General features: G+C 38.9%; 1 protein-coding gene across 3 annotated transcripts; it reads right to left on the bottom strand.

The window, feature by feature from the left end:
- Positions 1–1,157: 1,157 nt before the first annotated feature.
- SEC22A (SEC22 homolog A, vesicle trafficking protein) lies at positions 1,158–20,390 on the bottom strand. 3 transcript variants are annotated; one of them, XM_027725592.2, is made up of 8 exons: positions 20,314–20,390; positions 16,698–16,929; positions 15,048–15,251; positions 13,217–13,380; positions 11,816–12,010; positions 7,054–7,172; positions 3,986–4,051; positions 1,158–2,284 (listed from the first exon to the last, which is right to left on the bottom strand). In XM_027725592.2, the coding sequence occupies exons 3-8, from the start codon at positions 15,227–15,229 to the stop codon at positions 2,084–2,086; spliced, it is 927 nt and encodes a 308-aa protein (XP_027581393.1). In that variant the 5' UTR covers positions 15,230–15,251; positions 16,698–16,929; positions 20,314–20,390; the 3' UTR covers positions 1,158–2,083. The 3 variants fall into 3 exon arrangements, with proteins under 3 accessions (XP_027581393.1, XP_027581391.1, XP_039237784.1); XM_027725590.2 differs by lacking the exon at positions 20,314–20,390 and adding an exon at positions 19,851–20,220; XM_039381850.1 differs by lacking the exon at positions 20,314–20,390 and adding an exon at positions 18,207–19,701.
- Positions 20,391–20,653: the final 263 nt, after the last annotated feature.

Below are 20,653 nucleotides of genomic sequence, written 5' to 3'. Positions count from 1 at the left end.
AGCAGGAAGGAAAGGTGCCTCAGAGAAAACAAGATTCTCTGCCAACATACAAGCTGAAGCAATGATGCAACAAAAAATTTATGTGAACAACAGCCCAAGTTAAAAACTAAGCAGTACTTCAGGTATTCATAACTGCCTCCCTGCTTATCAATAGAGGTGAAAAAATAGGTATAAAGACCCTGCTAGACTCTGTGAGCAAAATAAAACCTGTTTTTATGCTTAAAACATGAATAGCTCTATCTTCCAATCACTGATTTTAAATGGTAAAGGACTGCTCTTCACCTTTTCTGGTGTCTAGAATTCAGAAAGGTGCAGCAAATGCTAATAATACAGGCAAACTTCTCTGTGCTAAACAAAGGCTGTTTGCTGCTCGCTGCTCTTGTGGATTTTTAAAATACTTATGGTGTAAACACTTCCTACAATTCTTGTATGCTTCAATCCAGTCCTCCTCTTTATCATTTCCCCTATTTTTGAATTCCCAAAACAAAAGCAGACCATGTTCCTGAACATGTTCCTCTTCCGTGTCTCAAAATGGGGAGGGAAGAGAATTAACTGCAAAGCACCTCACCCCCAGCACCAACCTTGGAACCTGGGCACCAAGGTGTCTTCAAGGGCTTCAACTCACACATCAGCCTGAGACATACCTGCTCACTTCGACTACAATTTCATTCCCTAATTCTCGGTTGTGTTATGCACAATTTTCTTGACTAATAACAATTACTTGAAAAGAAAATATCTAGTTCCTTTCTGCTTGGTCGTATCATCTGACACTAAAAGAAATGCTGAAGAAAATTTGCCTGGGCCAACATTTCATAGCGTAGCAAAACCCTGCCAATTCCCAAATCCAGCATGGCAACCTCCCTGCCATTAAAGCTTGATTAACAACCTGTATATAAAAATCTACAACTATTTATTTGTACATTATTAAACATCGTAAATAACTGTCATACAATTGTAAAAATAAAACCCCAGTGTAACTGCTGGTGGTCCTATATGGCTGCTTTTTTGTTTTTAAGTGTTTGGGGTTTGCTAGTTGATTCACCAACTTCAGAAGCGTAAAACAGTTCTCTGAAACACGAGTCTAGATCAAGGAAGTTTTATCCCAGCACAAAAACATCCAATCCATAAAGCCAGAAGAATAAACACAATCCTTGGTCTTTTCTTGTTTAAGCTAAACAGACTGATTTATTATTTTCCTGTCACCAGTTTTTATCTCAGGCTTGAGCTAATTATTTATCCATATCTGAAAGTAATGAAAAACATATAAAAAGAACAATAGTCCAGCAAGTACAAGTCACTCAATTTACTCACCAATCAGTTTTCTTTCAACCCTTCCAGAGTCCAAACACAAGTGCACAAAAATCCTGGGTTAAGTGGCAGAACTTTTTGAATAACTACTAAAAAGGAACTCTGTCTACATAGATCACTTTCAAATGATAATTAAAAGAAAATGATAAATGAAAAAACATTAAAGAACTTACAGTACTAGACAGAGGGCCATGGGTGAAGCTGATCCCCAGAAACTGAGTTTCCAGGTTACATTTTAATTAAGAAAACATTCATATATATGTCAACATGAAACAAAACATTCCAAAATCTGGTATCTTACATATTCCACATCTAGTTTGCTAATATGCAATAGCATTATTATTATTACTTATTTAGCCTATTCCCTACTGCCTCACAAAGGCAAAACTGATTTTGGAAGTGAAAAGCTTGCATGATATGCAGAACACATACTCTACACATTCCTCCATTAACACTCTTTTAAATGAAGTTTTTTTATGCCACCAGTCAAATTCCTCAAAATTGGTGTCCCTACATACATTTCTCTCCACGATATGCTCCACTTTCCTCCTCTAGTCCCATACTCTTTTGTGCCCTTTTCAAGAAAATAAAAAAATAATTAAAAAAAAGTTCAACCATCAAGTGAAAAATGTCCACAGGCATCTTACACTGATTTATTAAAAAAAAAAAAAAAAAAAAAATCATCCAAACAGCTTCTTCTTTTGGAGAACAGTTTTACATTCCTGAGAGTGAAAAACTACTGGAACAAGACTTCCTCTAAATGTTCCAGGACTTGTCAGACATTGTAATCAGGGGACTTTCCCTGTGGTTGTCGCAGTCGGATTTGTAAGGTAGAAAATGCTCCCACAGTCACATGAAAGAAGAGCTGCCACAGGTTGCGCAGCTCGTACAGATACATGTTACACAGGCAAATCAGCCCAAAGGTCAGGAAGGATTTGGCATTCCTCCAGCCCGTGTAGTATACAAACAGGTAACACTGTCAGGAAATAAAAAAAAAATCAGATTACCTCATGGCAAGTAACTTCCACTGTAGAAACACTATGTGGTCACTGAGAAATTACAGATGAAAACAAGGAAAACCTAAATCAAACATGTAAGAACAGTCAATTCAGCAGTCATGGAAGGGTGAAAAGTACCTGACATCAATACAAGGTTACATTTTGCTTCCATTAAACCCTTTCTGTGAACAATTCTCCCATAATAACGGATTACAACCTACAATGACAAAACAAAGTGGATGTTTCTGGCAATCTCTGGTCAAAATACACTCTCAGTTCCACCCCAGCAGTGGAAAAGGAACAAGAGCCACTTCAGTCTTCTTCAGGCAAAGCAGTGGGAAAGACAGGGAAAATACCAGGCCCCTGCTGCTGGGAATGAATGCTCAGCACAAGACAATCCCCCAGACACTTCCCAGTGCTGTGCCAGGGGTAATGCCAAGGATTAACCGGTAGATGCAGAGGTCCACAAACCTCTGCCCTGCCCTGCCCTGCTTCAGCTCCTGCAACATGGATCACATTTGGAGAGAAACACAATCCTACCACGTTTTAAGGGTCCGTTTCTGCACGCTGTGGTGTGACACAGTGTCAAGACTGCCCTCAGTTCCCTGCTCTGCCTTCCTCCTACTGCAGCTAGAAATCTGTTCAAGTCTCTTGCCTCAGGTTTCATCTCACGAGTGAGCCTAAAACATTGTATTATGTAAGTCCCATGTAAATATGGGACTTTACCTAATGTAAAATTAAGACCAATCTGAATTCTTTAAGGCAGATGTTGATAGAAAGTCAACAAGTGGTGAGGAACACAAGTTGTACCGTGACATTTTGGTAGAGACGAGTTGTAGAGAATAGAGATTACAGGTAACCTGGACAAAAGGCTGACTGATATAGAGGCTGATATAAAAGGAAAATCCTGAGACATTATTTTATTTGGCTGCCTGACACTGTACTAAACATTGGCACACACAAACAAGTAGAAATTGCATAGTCCACAAGAGAATAAAAGTCAAAATAATCATAATAACAGCAACTGAGCATGACAGACATTATAGACATAGGTTAATGTAACAGCAGTGTCACTGAATGACAGATGCCAACAGGCACCAGAATGCCTTGATATAAATTACAGGAAAGTCAAATTCAGATGCAGAAATGGAAAACCTACAGAAATGAAAAGCAAGGGGAAGTATCAGACAGGAAAAGGAAAATATAGTGAAAAGTGGCCAAAAGCTTTGAAAAGGAAGGCAATGCATATTAATGTACAAAGTGAGGAAAATCCCGGGCTGTAGTGCCTTGGTATTACTGTATTTACTTCCAATCTTCCCAAAGGGAAGAAGCAGTAAGGTATTTTTCAGATGGTTAAGTTTACTTGAACTATGAAACCACTACTGCAAGGAATAATATAACCCCCACTGCTCCTGACTTTAGAGTTAAATTGCAAGCTCCAAAGTCAAAAGTAAATGCCTTAATTATCTAACTGGAGAAAAATACCAGCAAACAGAAGCAATTTTGTATCAATCTACTGCATGATAATTTATGATTAATGAAATAAAATACAGCAGAAATTATTTTTTATAATTGCCCTATTCAAGGATCCCTGACATTTAAGAAAACATGATGACAATTTATGCATGACTGGGTAATGTTTCTAAACTCTAGTGAATTATGCAAACAGAAAAACACACCTGGTACAAACAGGCTGCCGTTCCAAGAAAAAATGCAATAACATAGCTGAAATCTTCACCTTCATTCTGTAAGAATAAAACAAAGCCATATTTTACAATGTTTCAGTTAAATACCTGATATTTACAGTATGAAAGTTATTAATTATTGTATGTTAAAATAGGTTCACACATTGATTTATAATAATTCCTACCCTACAAGAAACCAAGAGTTAAGACAAATCAGTGCTTGCTTTTATGCCTGGGAAAAAAACACCATGATCTGGAGTCTGACCAAAACATTGACTCACAGCAGACAACTAATGCCGAGATTTTCAAAAACCTTAAATGAAGTCCAGGTCTAAAACTGGATACTTACCTCCTCCAGATGCCTTTGAAAATTCAAGTCTAAACACTGGTAACTAGCTTTGATATCAACTTTGTAGAATTGTGCCTTCCTCCAGCCTCCCAAAATGGAATCGAGGTAAAAGGAAAAAACCCAAAGCGGCCACTAGGGTGGGGTAAAACTCTACACAGTGAATAACGCGGGCAGCTCACGGCAGTGACAGCAAACGGCAGCACAGGAATTAATCGGAGAGACTATTGGAAAATTAAGTTTTCTTCAAGGAAAAGATGGAAAAATTTACTCGAAGTGACAGATCTTTCTACTATCCGTTTAAAAAACCAAACAAATCCTTCTAACTTATTCAAAAGGGTTGTTCTAGTTTCTATAGAGCTGAGCAGAATAAATTTACATGCTCAGTGACTATTCCAACTGCATTTCCAACAAACATCTGCAACAATCAAAAACTTTCCCAGGAAAACAAAGGGTACCCATGCAAATGTTCTTCCCTGAGAGTGAATATCATTTTGAGAAGAAGGTGGTCCATTCACAAGTACAACTTGTGTCTGCTCAGCGTATGTTCAATGTGGACCATTTCCATCTCCAGTGCTGACCAGGAAAAACTTTGTATATCTGCACATAAAAATCATCTACAAAATGCAGTAACTTTACACCATGTGTAAGTCTTTGCCTCGGTGTCACTGCTGGGGTATTTGCTGGGGTACAGCTACAGATGGCAGCAGTTTCACTAACACCCAAACAAAAACACTTATTATAAATGAAACAGTAATTCAGAGAGATGATTTTGAATGACTTTTCAGAACACATTCAATTAATCATGCTTTGGATTATTTCTCCCTAAACTCTGTGGCTTTCTTCATAATAAAGTAAATTAAGAGAAATTTTAATGGATTTTTAGTGTGCCTCATTTGTCAGAAATGAAAATTATCTTCCATCTGTACTGCCATCTATTACCTCCAGATGCAATAGCATATAGAATAAAATTAACTGGCTGCCCTGGCATCACTTACATAGGTTAATCTAACATTGGCATTCCTTTAAAAAAAAAATTAGCCGTGGAAAGTAACAAAATAAATTTAGAAACATCACAGTAAGTGGTAGAAATCTGTTCAGTGCTATTTGTACTACAGCATACTTTGAATTCATTCCTATTTATAAACTGAGAGAATTGTACATAACACAAAAAAATCTAATTAGTAGAGATATTTGTTCACTATTTCATTCTTGGTCTTTCTTTAAGAAAACAAACCAAAAACAACTCAAAAAGAAGGACCTAGCATGGAACATTTTCTTTAACCTTATTCATCTATCCATTAGTCTTCAGGAAATGCTGAGACCTCAAACCTTACTGCTTATTAAATCTTTACACAGACAAACAGCTATATAAGACAAGTGGAATACAGGTCATCTTCTTTACCTTACTTCCCTAAAAAAGTCCATTAATTATCAGAATTACCTGACTGCAACTACCTGACCCGAGGCTGTAGCAAGGTGAGTGTCAGTCTCTTCTCTCAGGTAACAAGGGACAGGATGAGAGGAAATGGTCTCAAGTTGCACCAGGGGAGGGTTAGATATTTGAAAAACTTCTTCACTGAAAGGGCTGTCAAGCACTGGAACAGGCTGCCCAGGGAAGTGTTGAATCACCACTCCTGGAGGAATTTAAAAGTTGTGTAGATGGGGCACTCTGGGACATGGTTTAGTGGTGAACTTGGCAGTGCTGGGTTAATGGCTGGACGCTGCTCTTTTCCAAGCTAAATGACTCTATGATTCTATAAAGTCTATAAAGGTATATGTTTGAATAAAAGGATTATCTATTAGCCAAGCTAGAAGATTACCATTTTCTTTCAGAAAAATTCCATGGGCTTTTTAGTTTCTATGTCTACCACCACAAGAGATCCATTAAATGGCAAGGAAGTCCTTTTTGTTGTGGTAACACACATGAACTTTGTGTGCATGCCTGCAAGCACTACCAGCATATTTCACCTGAATTGCTTAAAATCGTAACCCACTATTAGTGACATTGTAGCAGTGAGAATACAAACTGCAGAAGAAATGGAATAGAAAGAAACTAAAAGGCTACAGGGAAGGTCAGAGAGTTTACAGAAAAAAATGTTTTTAGGGGAGGTTGTTTGGTGAGGGGGATGTTGTTGAAGGAGGTGAGGGGAGTTTAGAAGAAATCACTTGAAAGTTTTCCCTGACACTGATCCTTTCAGCATACAAAGAGAAATAAGCATCCTACCACTAAGAAGGTGTATTAAATACAAACAAAACAAAACAAAAATTTACAAAAAAATTTTTACAAAACCTGTTTAAAGATGCATGCTCTGTGGACTTTAAAAAAAAAAATTGGCCAGATTTTCAAAACTGTTCATCATTTCACTGAAATGCTTTTAAATAGCATCTATAGAAATTAAACGCCTCATACCCTGGCATAAATTTAGAAAACAGAACATTATGTTCACATACTCACTGCTACCAAGGTACCAGGGAAGGAGTTGGCCACCCACTTTCTACTGCTGTCGAAACTCACAGCCTCAATGAATGAGGCATCACACTCAAAAAGGATGCTCTGGTCACAAACAATACAGGTTTCATGAACAGAGGCCTGACCTCACAAACAGTATTTCTGAAAATAAAACTGGTGAGACTTAGTTCACATAGCATCTTCTAAGGTGATAATTATGATTGCTATGGTGCATAACTTTTAAACTCACAAAATGTACAATACCTGGAGAAGGCTTTCAATGGCATGAAAGCCACGAATTAAATTCAAAGCTCCACATAACAGACTAAGCACGAATGAGACAATCCCTGGCAGAGTCACAGGTTCCAGACGCTGATGAGGAGCTGCAACACAGAAGATCAAAAAAAGATAACGAAGGTCAAAGCAATGCCTTTAGAAATTCAGTAAAAGAGTGATCTCATTTTTCTGTGGCTTCTAGCTCAAGAGATCCACAAAAGAGATCTAGCTCAATGCAAACCACAAAATGTCATTTTTTTTTCTAAAAAGAAGAAGAAACATTTTAAATATTTCGGCACAAGGTTTAACAAAAAGTAAACTTTGCTTTAGTTCACATATATAATTGTCGTGTTATATTTAGTCTTTATTTCAATGCATTCCATTTATTCAGTATGGTACTGACAGCTGCTCAAACACGCCAGGAAATCAACAGTAAAGATGCACTCGCTAGTGAAATCCGTCCACAATTAGTAACCAGCTAATAAGTCACGTACTTAAGAGCTTCTCTCGCAGCCTGCACTCTTTAACATTCTTTAACACAAATACATTAGTGAGATATTGAGACTGATTTAGCTTGTTTGCTGAACAGAACACATTGAGGCAAAGCTATCACAGTCCCCCTCCTTAAAAAATACGGCCAACCGAGTGCTACCAAAGACATAAAAAGACAGCTCTGAAACTAAACCAGTATCTATATATGACCTTATACAGACCTTCCAGATAGAGTTTAGAAGTCTCTTATAAACCACATTAAAATTAAAACAGCCTTTCTTTCCAAACACAACCACTCCTTCAGGCTTATCTAAGGTCACAAGTATGTAACAGTTGTGTATGTTCCTCATTACTGTCCCTTTCCCTTTTTCATAATTAATAACAGAAAGCAAATGTGAAAAAACAATGCAAAACTCTTAACAGTCTGGGTGACACTGGGAAAACAATGTGACTACTGAGCCGTACTCAAATCATTCTGTTCAAATCAACCAAGTGTAAAGATGTGAACAATGAGGTTAATGAACTGTAACATTAATAGAGAGAGGGGTGTCAATCCCAGTTGTTTGCATTGCACAGACTCAGGAAAAAGGTTTTTCAAACAGTTTTTGAAGTTACAGAACCTAAAGAAAAAAACAACAAAAGCTATTTCACACTGATAAGCAGGCAGGGCTGTCTAATTATGAGTGTACGATAACACAAAAATAAAACACAGGATGAGTTCAGTTAATTCATTTGTGCTGAATTTAATAGTGTAATCAGTTGGTTTTTTTTTAAACAAAAGCATAACCCATGTTTAACTTTGAGAGCTCATTGCTCTTCTAACTGTAGGACACATTACTCCCAGCAATCACTCAGTTAGGGTTAGATATGCTATTTGCATACCAAACCACTCTTTTTCAATGACTCCTAACTGGTTGTTTTGTTTTGGCTTTTTTAAACCATCTCATCTAGAGAGTGGTAAAAAACTGAGGGTGTATGTGAATGTTTTTAGCCAAAACTAATTCCATTTCACTAACTGATGGATAAAATTAGTTCACTGCTCTCCACTCACAGTTCTCCAGACAATCTCATTTTCCCCTTGTCCTGCGTAACTTAAAATAATTGTGTGTTAGAACAGCATTTAAAACACCTCTTTGAGAACCGTGGGGGGAAAGCAGAGTCTCATCAACTAAATCAAGATGGTCTGTGAGAGATCATATAGTACTAATTTTTCTCTCTTATTAAAATACAAAAGCAAATCCAAAAAACTTGAAGGACATTGCATACCACTACCGATGTCAATTAACTCTCCAGGGCTTAAGAGATTTTAGTGCTACAATCAAAGCAACAAGAGTCGTTTATACACTAAAAGATGAAGGCAAAACCAAAAGAATGAAAAAGGGACGTCAGAGAATGCAGGGTAAAGGCCAGCTGAATTTTAGCTGGTACATCAATCAATCTTAGAAATATGATAAGTACCGTATCAAAAATCCTCAACTGAAATAAAGCACAAATTTTGAATTTAATGCTGACATTTAAATAAAAATTCAGAAAATTGACACAATATGAGAAACTGCATTACTTGTAAGGATGTTTATTTAAAACTAAAATGTCAAAAAACCCAAAACTTGGAGCATACAATCAGGCAAAAAATAATTTCCATTTGACAACTGTTCCTTCATTGAAATAAAGCTCAAATAATAAATTTATCCTAACCTAAAACATCACACATCAGCATGCTGTCACCCTATTTCTAATGCCTGCCAACACCTACATTCACCTCTGAAGCAAAATTCCATCTATAATCTGAGCACTTTATGCTTCGCACATCCATAATCACCCCTATTTCTCACTACACAGCACAACTTTCTCTGAAGGAAAAGTGCTCCTATTTTCAATTACTTTCCCAACACAGGAGGCCTGGGCACTACACTGTGGCTACAGGAGCAATTACAGTCCAAGTAACAGTCAGAGCTTCCCCAGCATGGCCAAAACTAATGCATCCAACTCTGCCCTGCTGCATAACAAAACAAGGTTAGCCTGCACCCAACTCCCCACCTCTGCACGCTCTCCAGCCTCATTTAACATACTTGATGCACTTATAGCAAGTCCTACTTTTTAACAGAACAGCATATTCAGGAAATTACACTAGGCAAACCATATCTTTTTGTGAGAATTTGTCCTTAGAGCAAAGGAGAAACTTTGAAGTCTAGCCAACTGAGTGGGCAGCAAACATCCAGAGAAAGTTCTTTTCAAGGGTGGAGGGAAGTGATGAATGTAAAGGATTACAAAACTATTAGCAGACTCGCTAAAATAGACACTGTTATTCAATGCCATCTAAAATGTGAGGAGCTGAAGAAGGAGCAAAGTGCAAACTTCTCATAAGGTACAGCTCTTTGATGGTGAGTTTCTACAGCAACTCAAGGAAGGAAGTGGAAAACTGAACAGAGATCTGTGGAATTCACAGGAAGAAGAAAGTTTAAAGTAACTCAAAGAGAAACAGAATAAAATCAATATGGAAAGAAGAGAGGACAACAGAGCTGCTTCTGTAAGAAGTTTGGGAGAGGTAGGTGAAAAAAATTAGAAGGTCATCTGCCAATTACTGTTGAATCTTCCTTTACAGTAAAAAGGGAAATGGTCTCTATGCATTTTAACTTAGGCCCAGGCCCATATGATCTTCCAGCACTTTTACTCAAAAAAGTGATAAAAAACTCATCTCCCACTACATGTGCAACTTTTAAAAAAACATCCAATTCTGACATAGGTCAAGTTCTCTCATGCTTATTGCTTATTCTTCTCCCAATTGTAGGAAGTTCGAATCTGGACAACCAGTTGCCACTTCTGCCACCATAATCCACAGGGCAGGATTACACCAGAACAGTAAGAGTAAACAACAGTAAGTGGTAGAAGGGTGGTATCACAGCATTATACCTTTAAAAACAACCCACACGTGTAAGTAGGAGATGATTAAAGGTCTGCACAGTACTGCTTAGAAGATTTCACTCTTTTATACACTTCAAACATCTTTACACTTTTTCTTTATTCCTTTTCCAGAATCTAAGTCTAATACTGTTAAATTGCAAATACAGAGATTGTAAACTGTTTCTACACTGTCTCATAGCACCTGGAATTCTCAGAATCGGGGCCCCAGAGTGCCCCAGTGATTTTGTTTGGTTTTCACTTCAGTAGAAAGCGGTGTTCAATCTTCTAGAGTAATCCTTACGAGTAAGTACGTAATAAGGATAATGCACTGGCCAAGAGATCCTATTAACACATATATATATATATAAACTGCACAAAATTAAGCTAATCTCTTTTATTACAAAACTGTAGGAACTATTTAGATTTATGATTGCAATCCTAGGATTTATGATTGCAGCCTGACACTGTAAAGCGTCAGGCAGAATATGCTTGCCCAGGATAACTCACAGACAGAGGGACTTTGGGGGGAAAAAAAGGGAAAGATATTAACTAATTAAAATCAACACTTCCTTCCATTCTATTTATGATTTTGCTTCACTAAACTTGGAAGACTGAAATCAGATGATGTCAGGTTCACATGTGGAGTTCACATATTAGTGCAAGGATTTGGCAAGTTTTTAAGTTTCTGTCCTGCTGAGAAACATATGAAGGTGGGCCTCAAACTCTCTTAACAGCACAAACCTTTAACCCAGGTCAACCACACAATTCCATATTTACCTCCAACATGAAGCAAATTAAAGTTTTAAAAAATTAATGACTACTTAAATGAATGTGTCAATTTTATACAAAATTGCACTTCTTAACACTGTACACAAGGCACTCATTTTAGCAAATGCATCTTTTAGCCAGCACAGCTCTTTGGATTTTCACCATGGCAGATGCTTCCTAAAGTGATGCTCCTCCCTCCAGCTGCTCTAACTCCTGACACTCTCAGCTTATGTAATCACTAAGTCTTACTGGGAAGAAATAATAAAAATTTTCAGAAATCTTGAAAGGTCAGAAAAAGAAAGATCATCTTCTTGTTAAGTGCCCATCTTCATTTGCAGTATTTTTTTCCCTTCAATATAGCAGTCCATTGAACAGATCCATTTCTCCCTCTGAGTGCCTTGGGAAGATGTGCACTTTGAGCAGGGGACAAAACAGACATCTAAGCTAAAATGCACATAAGGTCATGGCAGCTTTATGCTTCAGAGCCATGAAAAAGCTTTTTTTTAAAGAAAAAAAAAAAAAAAAAAAAAAAATGAATTCTACTACTCTGTCTCATTTAAGGATACAAAACCAGAAGTCTGGAACTTACCTGCAGATATCTTACCAGTACCCTTATACTCCCCCACAGATATATGTGCAAAGCCATTCGCTGAGCCAAGTTCTGACACGGAAATTTGGTAGGGTGGTCTCAGTTTGATCTCTGTCTGCATGTCAGCAAGATTCATCTTTGTTGACAAAGAACGTGTGTTGTTGTATCTCTGTTTGGTCCTCTGAATGAAATTATCTGTGTAAAATTTAAAATAAAAAGGTATATTTTTATGGACTTTTGTTAGTTAAATAATCCAAGATCATGCAGCTCTATGTACTACACACTTCACAAATTGAAACATATTCTTTGAAATATTTGCATTTATCTTGAATTTTTAACACTATTTCTGTTTTGTGCCTAATACATCAAGGGTTATTTAATTCTGCAGTTAAAAAAAAATCTAAGCTCTAGAAATCTAATTACTTAGTAACTATGAATAAACTAATGACTTTTCACTGCATGAGACTGAATGCATTTCTAATACAATGGGTTTACTGCATTTATTCCAGCTTTTCTGTTAGTTTAGTAAATATCATTATGAAAAAATTAACTCCTGCATTCAAGTGAGAATGTACTTGAGTACGAAACATGCTTGCAAAATATTCAGAAGACAATAAATATATATTTAAGCTGTAACAGACTTAAATTCTAACTTAACAACTAGTAGAACAAAGGTGTTGGGGGAAAAAAAAGCGGTTATAGAAATTTTCACAAGAAGACAATAATGTTATACAGAAATTGTTAATAACTGACTGACTGAATTATAGACAGGAATTAACCAACCGGAATATCTGCCCCTGTATTTCTCAAACTGCTGTTCTTTTTGCTCTAATGTGTTTTATAAAAATATCTAAAATAGCATTAAAGCAATATAAATAAATGGAATTTGTAACAACTGTTATCTGGTATATATGAGATGAGCTGCATTTGGAGTTTTCATGACAGAAGATTAAATGCCTCACTACATCGTAAGATAAATAAAAATGTCTCCCTTTCATGTACTGAACAAAAGTTACAGCACAGCTAAGAGTAAGCTCCATGGCTTCATAGGTTAAGTATTTCAACAGGTATGAAGTCAAACAACTCCTAGTATTATTAACTAGGAGAAGATAAACTCCAGAGTTGGCCACACAAGGCTCAAATCAAAACTTACTGGAATGAACGGAAAGATTACAAAAAAGTTTCGATAAAACTCTAGTAAGCCTAATTTAATGCTTTTTTAAATATAGAAGTATTTCTTTGTTGATTCTAACAGGAGTTAATTCAGATTCTAAATCTGCCTAAAATACAGCTATAAACTGCCTTGGACATTTTTGTTTTATGTGCATTAAGTTACACATCTATTTAAATACTCATTTGTCTCAGTGTGAGAATAAGGGGGAAAAAAAGTCAGATCCTTACCAAACTCTATAAAACAGTATGGTCTGATTGCAGTATTTGTCTTCATCATATTGTAGGTAGTGATGAACTCTTTCTGAAGCTCATCCAGGAAGCAGAAAGCCAGGACACTGGGATAATTTTCAGTGCACAACATCATATAGCTTACTCCCAGGGAACTTATAAAGCTAGAATTGAGAAAACATACTTCAAATCCAGTGAATTAGCTGTTTTTCTAGTCTGATCTCATATTCTACAGAAAAATCAGAAAAACAAAACTTTATCTGGGGTAGCAAAGGAATTAATGTTTACTGAAAACTCCAACACTATTCTGGAAGAAAAACAATTTACTTTTAGTCTATGTTTTACTTTGACACCACATTGTACAACCATATGAGAAGCTGTATTACACATATATGCGTGTGCATACATATATACACACATCCATGAAACAGAAGACAACAAAGCTTTTGGGATGCAGAAACACAGCAAGTTTGTCTTGTAATAGCTTTTCACCCATCTCAGTTTTCAATATACACATTCCCTGCTGCATTTAGGCAATTCATTAGAGTTCAGGTTTTCATGACACATTCAAATTTCTTCTAGGTCTTGACATATAGCTTACACTATTAAAAGTAATCAAAGACAGAAACAATAAAAACTATCCTGACTAAGCCTTATATCTCATTCTTAGAAGTTTCTTTTAAGCTAATCAGTTCACAAGCCAACTACAGCTGAGGTCTTTAAAAAAAAAATTGACTGGAACAATTTAGTCCATCCTGGGCCTAATCCCAAGAAAAGCTGGAAACTCACATATCCCAGTGGGAGAAGGAGAGGGACGAGCACCTTCTAGGATCATTCATGTGGTATACTTTCCACCACTGTAACATGGTTACTAGGTCTTAGGATGAAATTACTCACTTGATTAAAAGTAGTAGATCTAACCAGAATCAGAATTTAGCTCAGCTAAAGTGCAAGTAAACTACCAACTACACACAGGTGCACCTTGTTACCAACACTAAGGAGAAGGATCACATACAAAGCAAAATTCTGAGTAAACAACAGATTCAAAGAATTATTTCACCATAATCCAAGTTTCACACTGTGAAATAATTATTGAGTTATGCTTGGTTTTCAGCACATGTTTCTCTGAATCCAACAGAAAGCCTGAAGGTACAACAAAAGGGTCTAATGTAAACATCCTAACGAGATATCACAGAACTACTGGTTATGAAAGTATTTGGGCACCTTTCAAAAGTCGTAGACTGAAAAAAGAAAAGAAATGAGTACTAGTTGAAGTAGCAGGACCACGAAAAGTCTGGTCATTTTCATGTAAGAATCAACCTTGATATTAAAAGAAATATTTATCCTCGGTGAAGGACTTCAATACTTATAAAATACTGTCTATTTCAAACTAGACTCATAGAATGGTTTGTTTGGAAGGGATCTTAAAGCTTCAGTTCCAACCGCCACGAGACCATGCTGCTTAAAGCCCCATCCAGCCTGGCCTTGAACACTTCTAGGGATGGAGCATCCACAGCTTCTCAGGGCAACCTGTGCCACACCTCACCATCCTTGCAATAAAGAAATTCCCCCTAATATCCAATCCAAACCTGCCCTCTTTCAGTTTAAAGCCACTCTCCCTTGTCCTATCACTACATGACTTTGCAAAAGAACTTCCACCAACGTTTGAGTAGGTTTCTCAAATTTAATTTTATCAATTTTAAATTTCTGATACAATAATACTGCCAATAATTAATCTTAATTTGATTAAGCATTTCCAAGGTGAACTGTTAATTTTTTAACTGACAGACACAACACAGGATGTTGCAAATACATAAAAGAGAAGCCTTACTTTATGTTATACTGTCCAGTTTTCAGAGTACACCTATCAGGAAGCTGAGAAAGTTTCTTTGCGAGCATTTTAAAATATTTTCTACATTCTTGCATTCCCGTGCTCTGCTCATAATCAGTGGATGCAGACAGTGGGAGCCCATCCCTCACACGGACCACAGAGGCAGACAAGATCATAGACATTGCCAACAGAGTTAACGACAACCTACAACAAAACACAGATCAGGAGCAATCAGAATTAAGGTAAAAGCAGAAACAAAGGAGTCAACTGTGATTAATCAAAATCCTCAAGCTCTGTACTGGGTTCAGGCTTCAAACAGGGCATAGTGAGGATTTTCAACTACAACTTAGAGTCCTAACTGAACAGGACCTATTAGTCTACATGAACCACAAAGCAGTTCTTCAAACCTTATATTAAATCAGAACATTCGAAAGTTCAGCATGACAAGCATTAAAGGAAGGATTGTTTATCTGCTAAGTATCAGTACACAAGTGGGCGAACTGCTAGAATTTATATGAAGCCAAAAGCAAACACTTCCTCAGCTCTTAACACTGCTCTGCAGACTCCTACCATGTACTGCACCTATCACTTCAGAGACTATGAAAAAATATTTTTGCCTCCCTCAGATGATGGTACCCAAGATCCATACAGTCACAAACTGCAAAAGGAAACAGATTTCTGAATACAGCTGAAATATGCTTTTGTGTGCAATACTGACATGTTTACAGCACCTTTCAAACTATGACGTTAAGGGTGCTTTACAAGCCTCAGTGACTGAAGGACTGTATTCTCAAAAGTCAGGAATCCAAATTTTCCCCAAATAACACTCCCTCTTCATAAAAGAGGAAACAGCTATTTTTTCCCTGAACTCTCACCATCTCTATTTCCCACTACCCAAAGGTTAAGTAGGACACTTAATGAATAATCAACAATATTCAGGTTTATCAAGGTTATTTACTCTTCAGAGAGAAAGAGGCATATAATAATGAAAGCACTGAAAATGTGTTGTCATTTTCAGTTTAAGAAATTCAGCTTCATCAGCTTCATCAACTTCAACCTCCTTTGAGATGCATCACATTAGCTGAATCCAAACTAATACCCACTTATTTTACTTGAACAGCATATCAGACTTTCCCCAAAGTCATAAAAGCAGTGGAAGCCGCTGTTGGCTGTTGTCTGCTGAATACCTCTGGGCTTTTATCAGGTGCACTTGTTATTTCAGCACTTCACAAGAGAATTCCCTCCTGTACCAAGTGCTTTGATCATCTGGACACAAAAACAAAAAACAACTACAACTTCAGGACTTGCTCTAGATCAGCCTGCTGGGTATAAAGCAGGAAAGAAGCTAAACTCGCAGTTCTAGAAACTTTTCACTATCTCTTGAGTTCATGCACGTACTCCCAGAAGGACAATTCACATGGAATGCACGCAGACCCATTTTCTTAGCTATGCTGCTCCCCATATAACCAAGGCAGCACCTCAAGAGCATGACAAAATTGCAGAGGAGCTTTAAACTGTAATGGTTCTCTGACAATAACCATCTCTACCACTTGGAACTCAATCCTAACAGGGACTTCTGGGAGCTATATCAATATACACAAAAGAACAACGATGTGATAGCCAAGTTTAAATACCCCCTCATTAACTTACTTGCACAAAATGTAATTTCATGGATCTGCATTTCCTCTGATGAAACAAATAACTTTGTTAGCACCTAACGTGAAGAAAGAAACAAAGCTCCATGTCCTGTTTCAGGAAAAGGTAGTGAATATGACTGCACTGCAGGAGAAACTCTGAATCCTGTAGCCAGCTCTCAGAAGAAAAAATACTGTTCTGTTCACTTTTTAAATGATCTCGACGGTTAAAGTTCATGTTGAGCTATCTGATGAGATAAGAACAAAAAGAAAAAGTTACTAAATGCATTTACCGGCTAACAACATTCTTCAGCTTTTTGTGAGGACATACTTATTGGAAATGCCTGAACATACCCAAGGGAAGTTACTCGCAACGTACTCAAAGAAAATAATAGAGATAATAGAGATATTAAAATGTTTCTACATTCTTTAAGTGAAGCTCAGGAAGTCCCATCGTTTCAGCCATTTAAAATGGGAAAACATTGTCTGCACAGTACACAAGTAACTCAGGGTAACACAACCTTTGACTCTGATCCCACCGCTCACCTCATACTCTATGTTTAATTATTCTATAATATCCTCTGATCAGGACACTTTGGGAACATAACACAACACAACCCAACCACAGCTGTATTTCCAAAGCCTTAAGATTTTCAATATTCCATCTCACCATAGTTGTTTTGCTCCTATAACTCCTAAGGACAAAGAACATAAATACCACTAACCACAGCATGTATGCACAGACAACGGACAAAGGATAAAGACATCTTGAGAGGTATTATTTCAATTTTTATGTCTATTCTGTATGCAAATAAATATTTGCATAAATCTAGAACAAAACTTTCTTGAAGACTCCTATTTACATTTAGAGAAATTAGGCTCTCTAACAGGAGATAAGCCTCCCCTGAAACCTTAATATATTCTCTTATATACTACAAAATCACATAAGGTAAAAATTGTGTTTAAATGAACGATCTTAAGAATACCAGTCAGCCAGGTTTTGTTACCATCATCTTAAAAAACCACCCTGTGAAAATATGTACTTTTTCCTCAGCTTCCTAACAGCAAAATCAGAAAACTAGCTAAAAAATGATGCCAATAAAAGAAAATCACTTTGGCTGCAAGATCACACATATGTCAAGAGATGTATAATACACATACTGTAACAGAACATTCAGCCTTACCTGAAAATGTATTAACATAAGAAAAAAGTTTACTAAATCTTCACAATGAAAGAGCTGCTTTACCCAGCTCTCAAAACAGCACAGCTTTACAGAAGGAGTCGAGTGGTAAATTTGATATAGACTTACATAGGTAGAGATTGAAGAATGAACATTAAGGATACGGTAGTGCTTTCGGAACTGCCTTTAAATGTCTTTTTTAAACATTATTCAAAACTGCATGAAGTAATTCACCAAATTGTTACAAATTTCATACGTTTTCGTTCAAAAATTCTGTATGCCTCAACCACCTGAAGATGACAGAAGATTGCATTTCCACTACAAATGGTCTATAAATCTCTTACAGGTGCAGGGAAATGAACAGGGATCAGGTTCACTGTCTCATTCCACGACAGAACTGAAGACTACCAAATCCAACCAGCAGGTGTTTGGCTCACAGGTACCACAGGGTGTTCTTCACAAAACGTCACCAGCCTTGTCACAAGCTGTCGTCAATGCTACAATGTCATACGGATTCAAGAGGCAACTGGAAAAATCCACAGAAAAACTACCAGGGTTATTAAAACCAAACCACTGCCCTTTGTTCAGCATGATTCTGACCCCAAAATGATCACCAACAGCAAGAGTACACCATGGAAGCACCACTCCATGCTTGCACTGTTCTTATGTTTCCCCTAGTTAGCATCCAATTCTGCCTCATCTTTATTGATTTCCCCTTACACTCCTTCACAGCCCTCCCTGCAAACAAGGACTGGAAGAACTCATGGAAAAGAGGAACATGGAGAAAGCTGGCCATAGACAGGTAAAAGTCAGCTGAATGGCCATTCCTGTTACTCCACCTTCCCAAGAGCTGTCCAATTCCTCACACACGTCAGCATTCACTGAGTTCACAGATAGGAATCAGCACGTCTGGTTTCATTTTCTCCCATGCACAGGAAACCTCAGATGATGGAAACCAGAGCCTGTTTCACTGTACTTTTTTTTTTTCAAGACATACTCAATTATATCTTGTTTATTTCTGTGTTATGATCGTACTCGATCCTAAGGCAACATTTGGAAAAGTCCTAGAAAGTGGCATATGTTCTAGTCTTTTGCAACAAATTGGTCATCCTGTTTGTGATCTGACAGTAATCATTTTAGACCTATCTGCCAATATCTCATAATATTTTTTAGAGGGGCTTGAAAGTGGCCTGTGACTATGGTTTGCTCAGGATATTCCCATTTTTTAAGAAGTCTAGCTTTCCAAAAATTGTAAGCAGATCTAGTGTAACACCAAGCCTACCCTCCTGCACCTGCCAGCCTTCAGTACCAACTTAATCACGGCATTTCTTGACAGGATGTCTGCCTCTCATGACAGCCTTCCATAAAACATAAAATTGGGAAGTGGGTGCAAGCTGCACTCCTGCTTGACACAGAGTGAAGATACAGCTTCTGTGCTTGCTTCAAGTGTACGTAATAGTGTCAGACAATCTTTTGCCCCCAGTTCTGAGCGTTGTGACAGCTGCATTATGCAGGCAGGAGCCTTAATTCTTCCACCCTACAGCACACTTCAGAAATCCGTGTAACAAAGTAAAGCGCTACAGAACACAACAAATAAAGCCACTTTGACATTGTCAGGTTACATTCAGACAAGGAAATAATCCTAAACTACTAACCCACATAATCCTTCCCATAAAGCAGAGGAGAAAGAGACCTCAGAAGCAGAATCAGGATCACAGAGTCAATTATTTTGGAAAAGATCATCGAGTCCAACCTATGACCCAACACCACCGTGTCAACTAAAACTAAGCGCCACGTCCAGTCTTTCCTTAAACACTTCCAGGGACGGTGACTCCGCCACCTCCCTGGGCAGCCTACGGCAATGTCTAATCACCCTTTCTGTGAATAAATTCTTCCTGATGTCCAAACAATCCTGACAAACTAAGGGAACGGAACAAGCCGCATCCTAAAGTTTGAGAACCTGACCCTCTCACCTACCACCTACTTACGTGGCAGCTCCGACACGACCATTCGCACCCTTTGCCGCCGCCGCAGAAGCGCTGACTCAGCGGTCGGTGCCTCACACGGGTCCGCACCGCGAAACTTTTAACACAACCTGCTGCCGAGCCCGGAGCGCGGCGCGGCCCCGCCGCCCCGGCTCTCGCAGCCCAGCGGCGCCTGCGAAGAGCCCCGAACGGCCCCCGGCGCCTCCTGCGCCCGCCCTGCCCGCCGCCACCACCAACCCCTCCGTGACAGCGGCGCCGCGATCCCCCGCGGCTGAGGCGCGGACGCAGCTGGCCCTGAGGCTCGGCAGCTGGGCCTGGGGCCGGCAGCGGCGGGTGGGTGGGTGGGCAGGCGGGAGGGGAGGCGGCGGCGTGAGCCGGGCCGGGCCGGGCCGGGCAGTGCCGGCCCCGTGTCCCGCGGTGCCGGTGCCGCCCCCGCCCCTCACGGCGCGGGGGGCGCGAGCCGTACCTGGGCACGGCGGCGGCGGCCGCTCCCGCCGGGCATTGTGGGAACGGACACGTCCGCGCGCGCCCCGCCGGCGGCACAGCGACCCCGCGCGGGGCGGCCCCGCCATGGCGGGCGCGGGGGGCGGGGAGGGGCGGGGCCGCGCAGTGAGGGGGCTCTGAGGCGGGGCCGCCGTGAGGCAGCAGCGGGGGGGCTGCTTCGTTTATCGCAGAATCGTAAGGTTGGAAAAGACCTTTTGAGATCGTCGACTCCAGCCTGTGACGGAACACCAGCAAGCACCAAATGACACGCCCAGTTTTGCCTTAAACACTTCCAGGGACAGAGACTCCCGACACCTCCCCGG

This window comes from Pipra filicauda, unplaced genomic scaffold (assembly GCF_003945595.2).
Source record: "Pipra filicauda isolate LSUMZ 115617 unplaced genomic scaffold, ASM394559v2 scaffold10_size6260569_pilon, whole genome shotgun sequence".
In the NCBI taxonomy this organism is placed as follows: domain Eukaryota; kingdom Metazoa; phylum Chordata; class Aves; order Passeriformes; family Pipridae; genus Pipra; species Pipra filicauda.
This window is presented reverse-complemented; position numbering and strand designations above follow the sequence as displayed.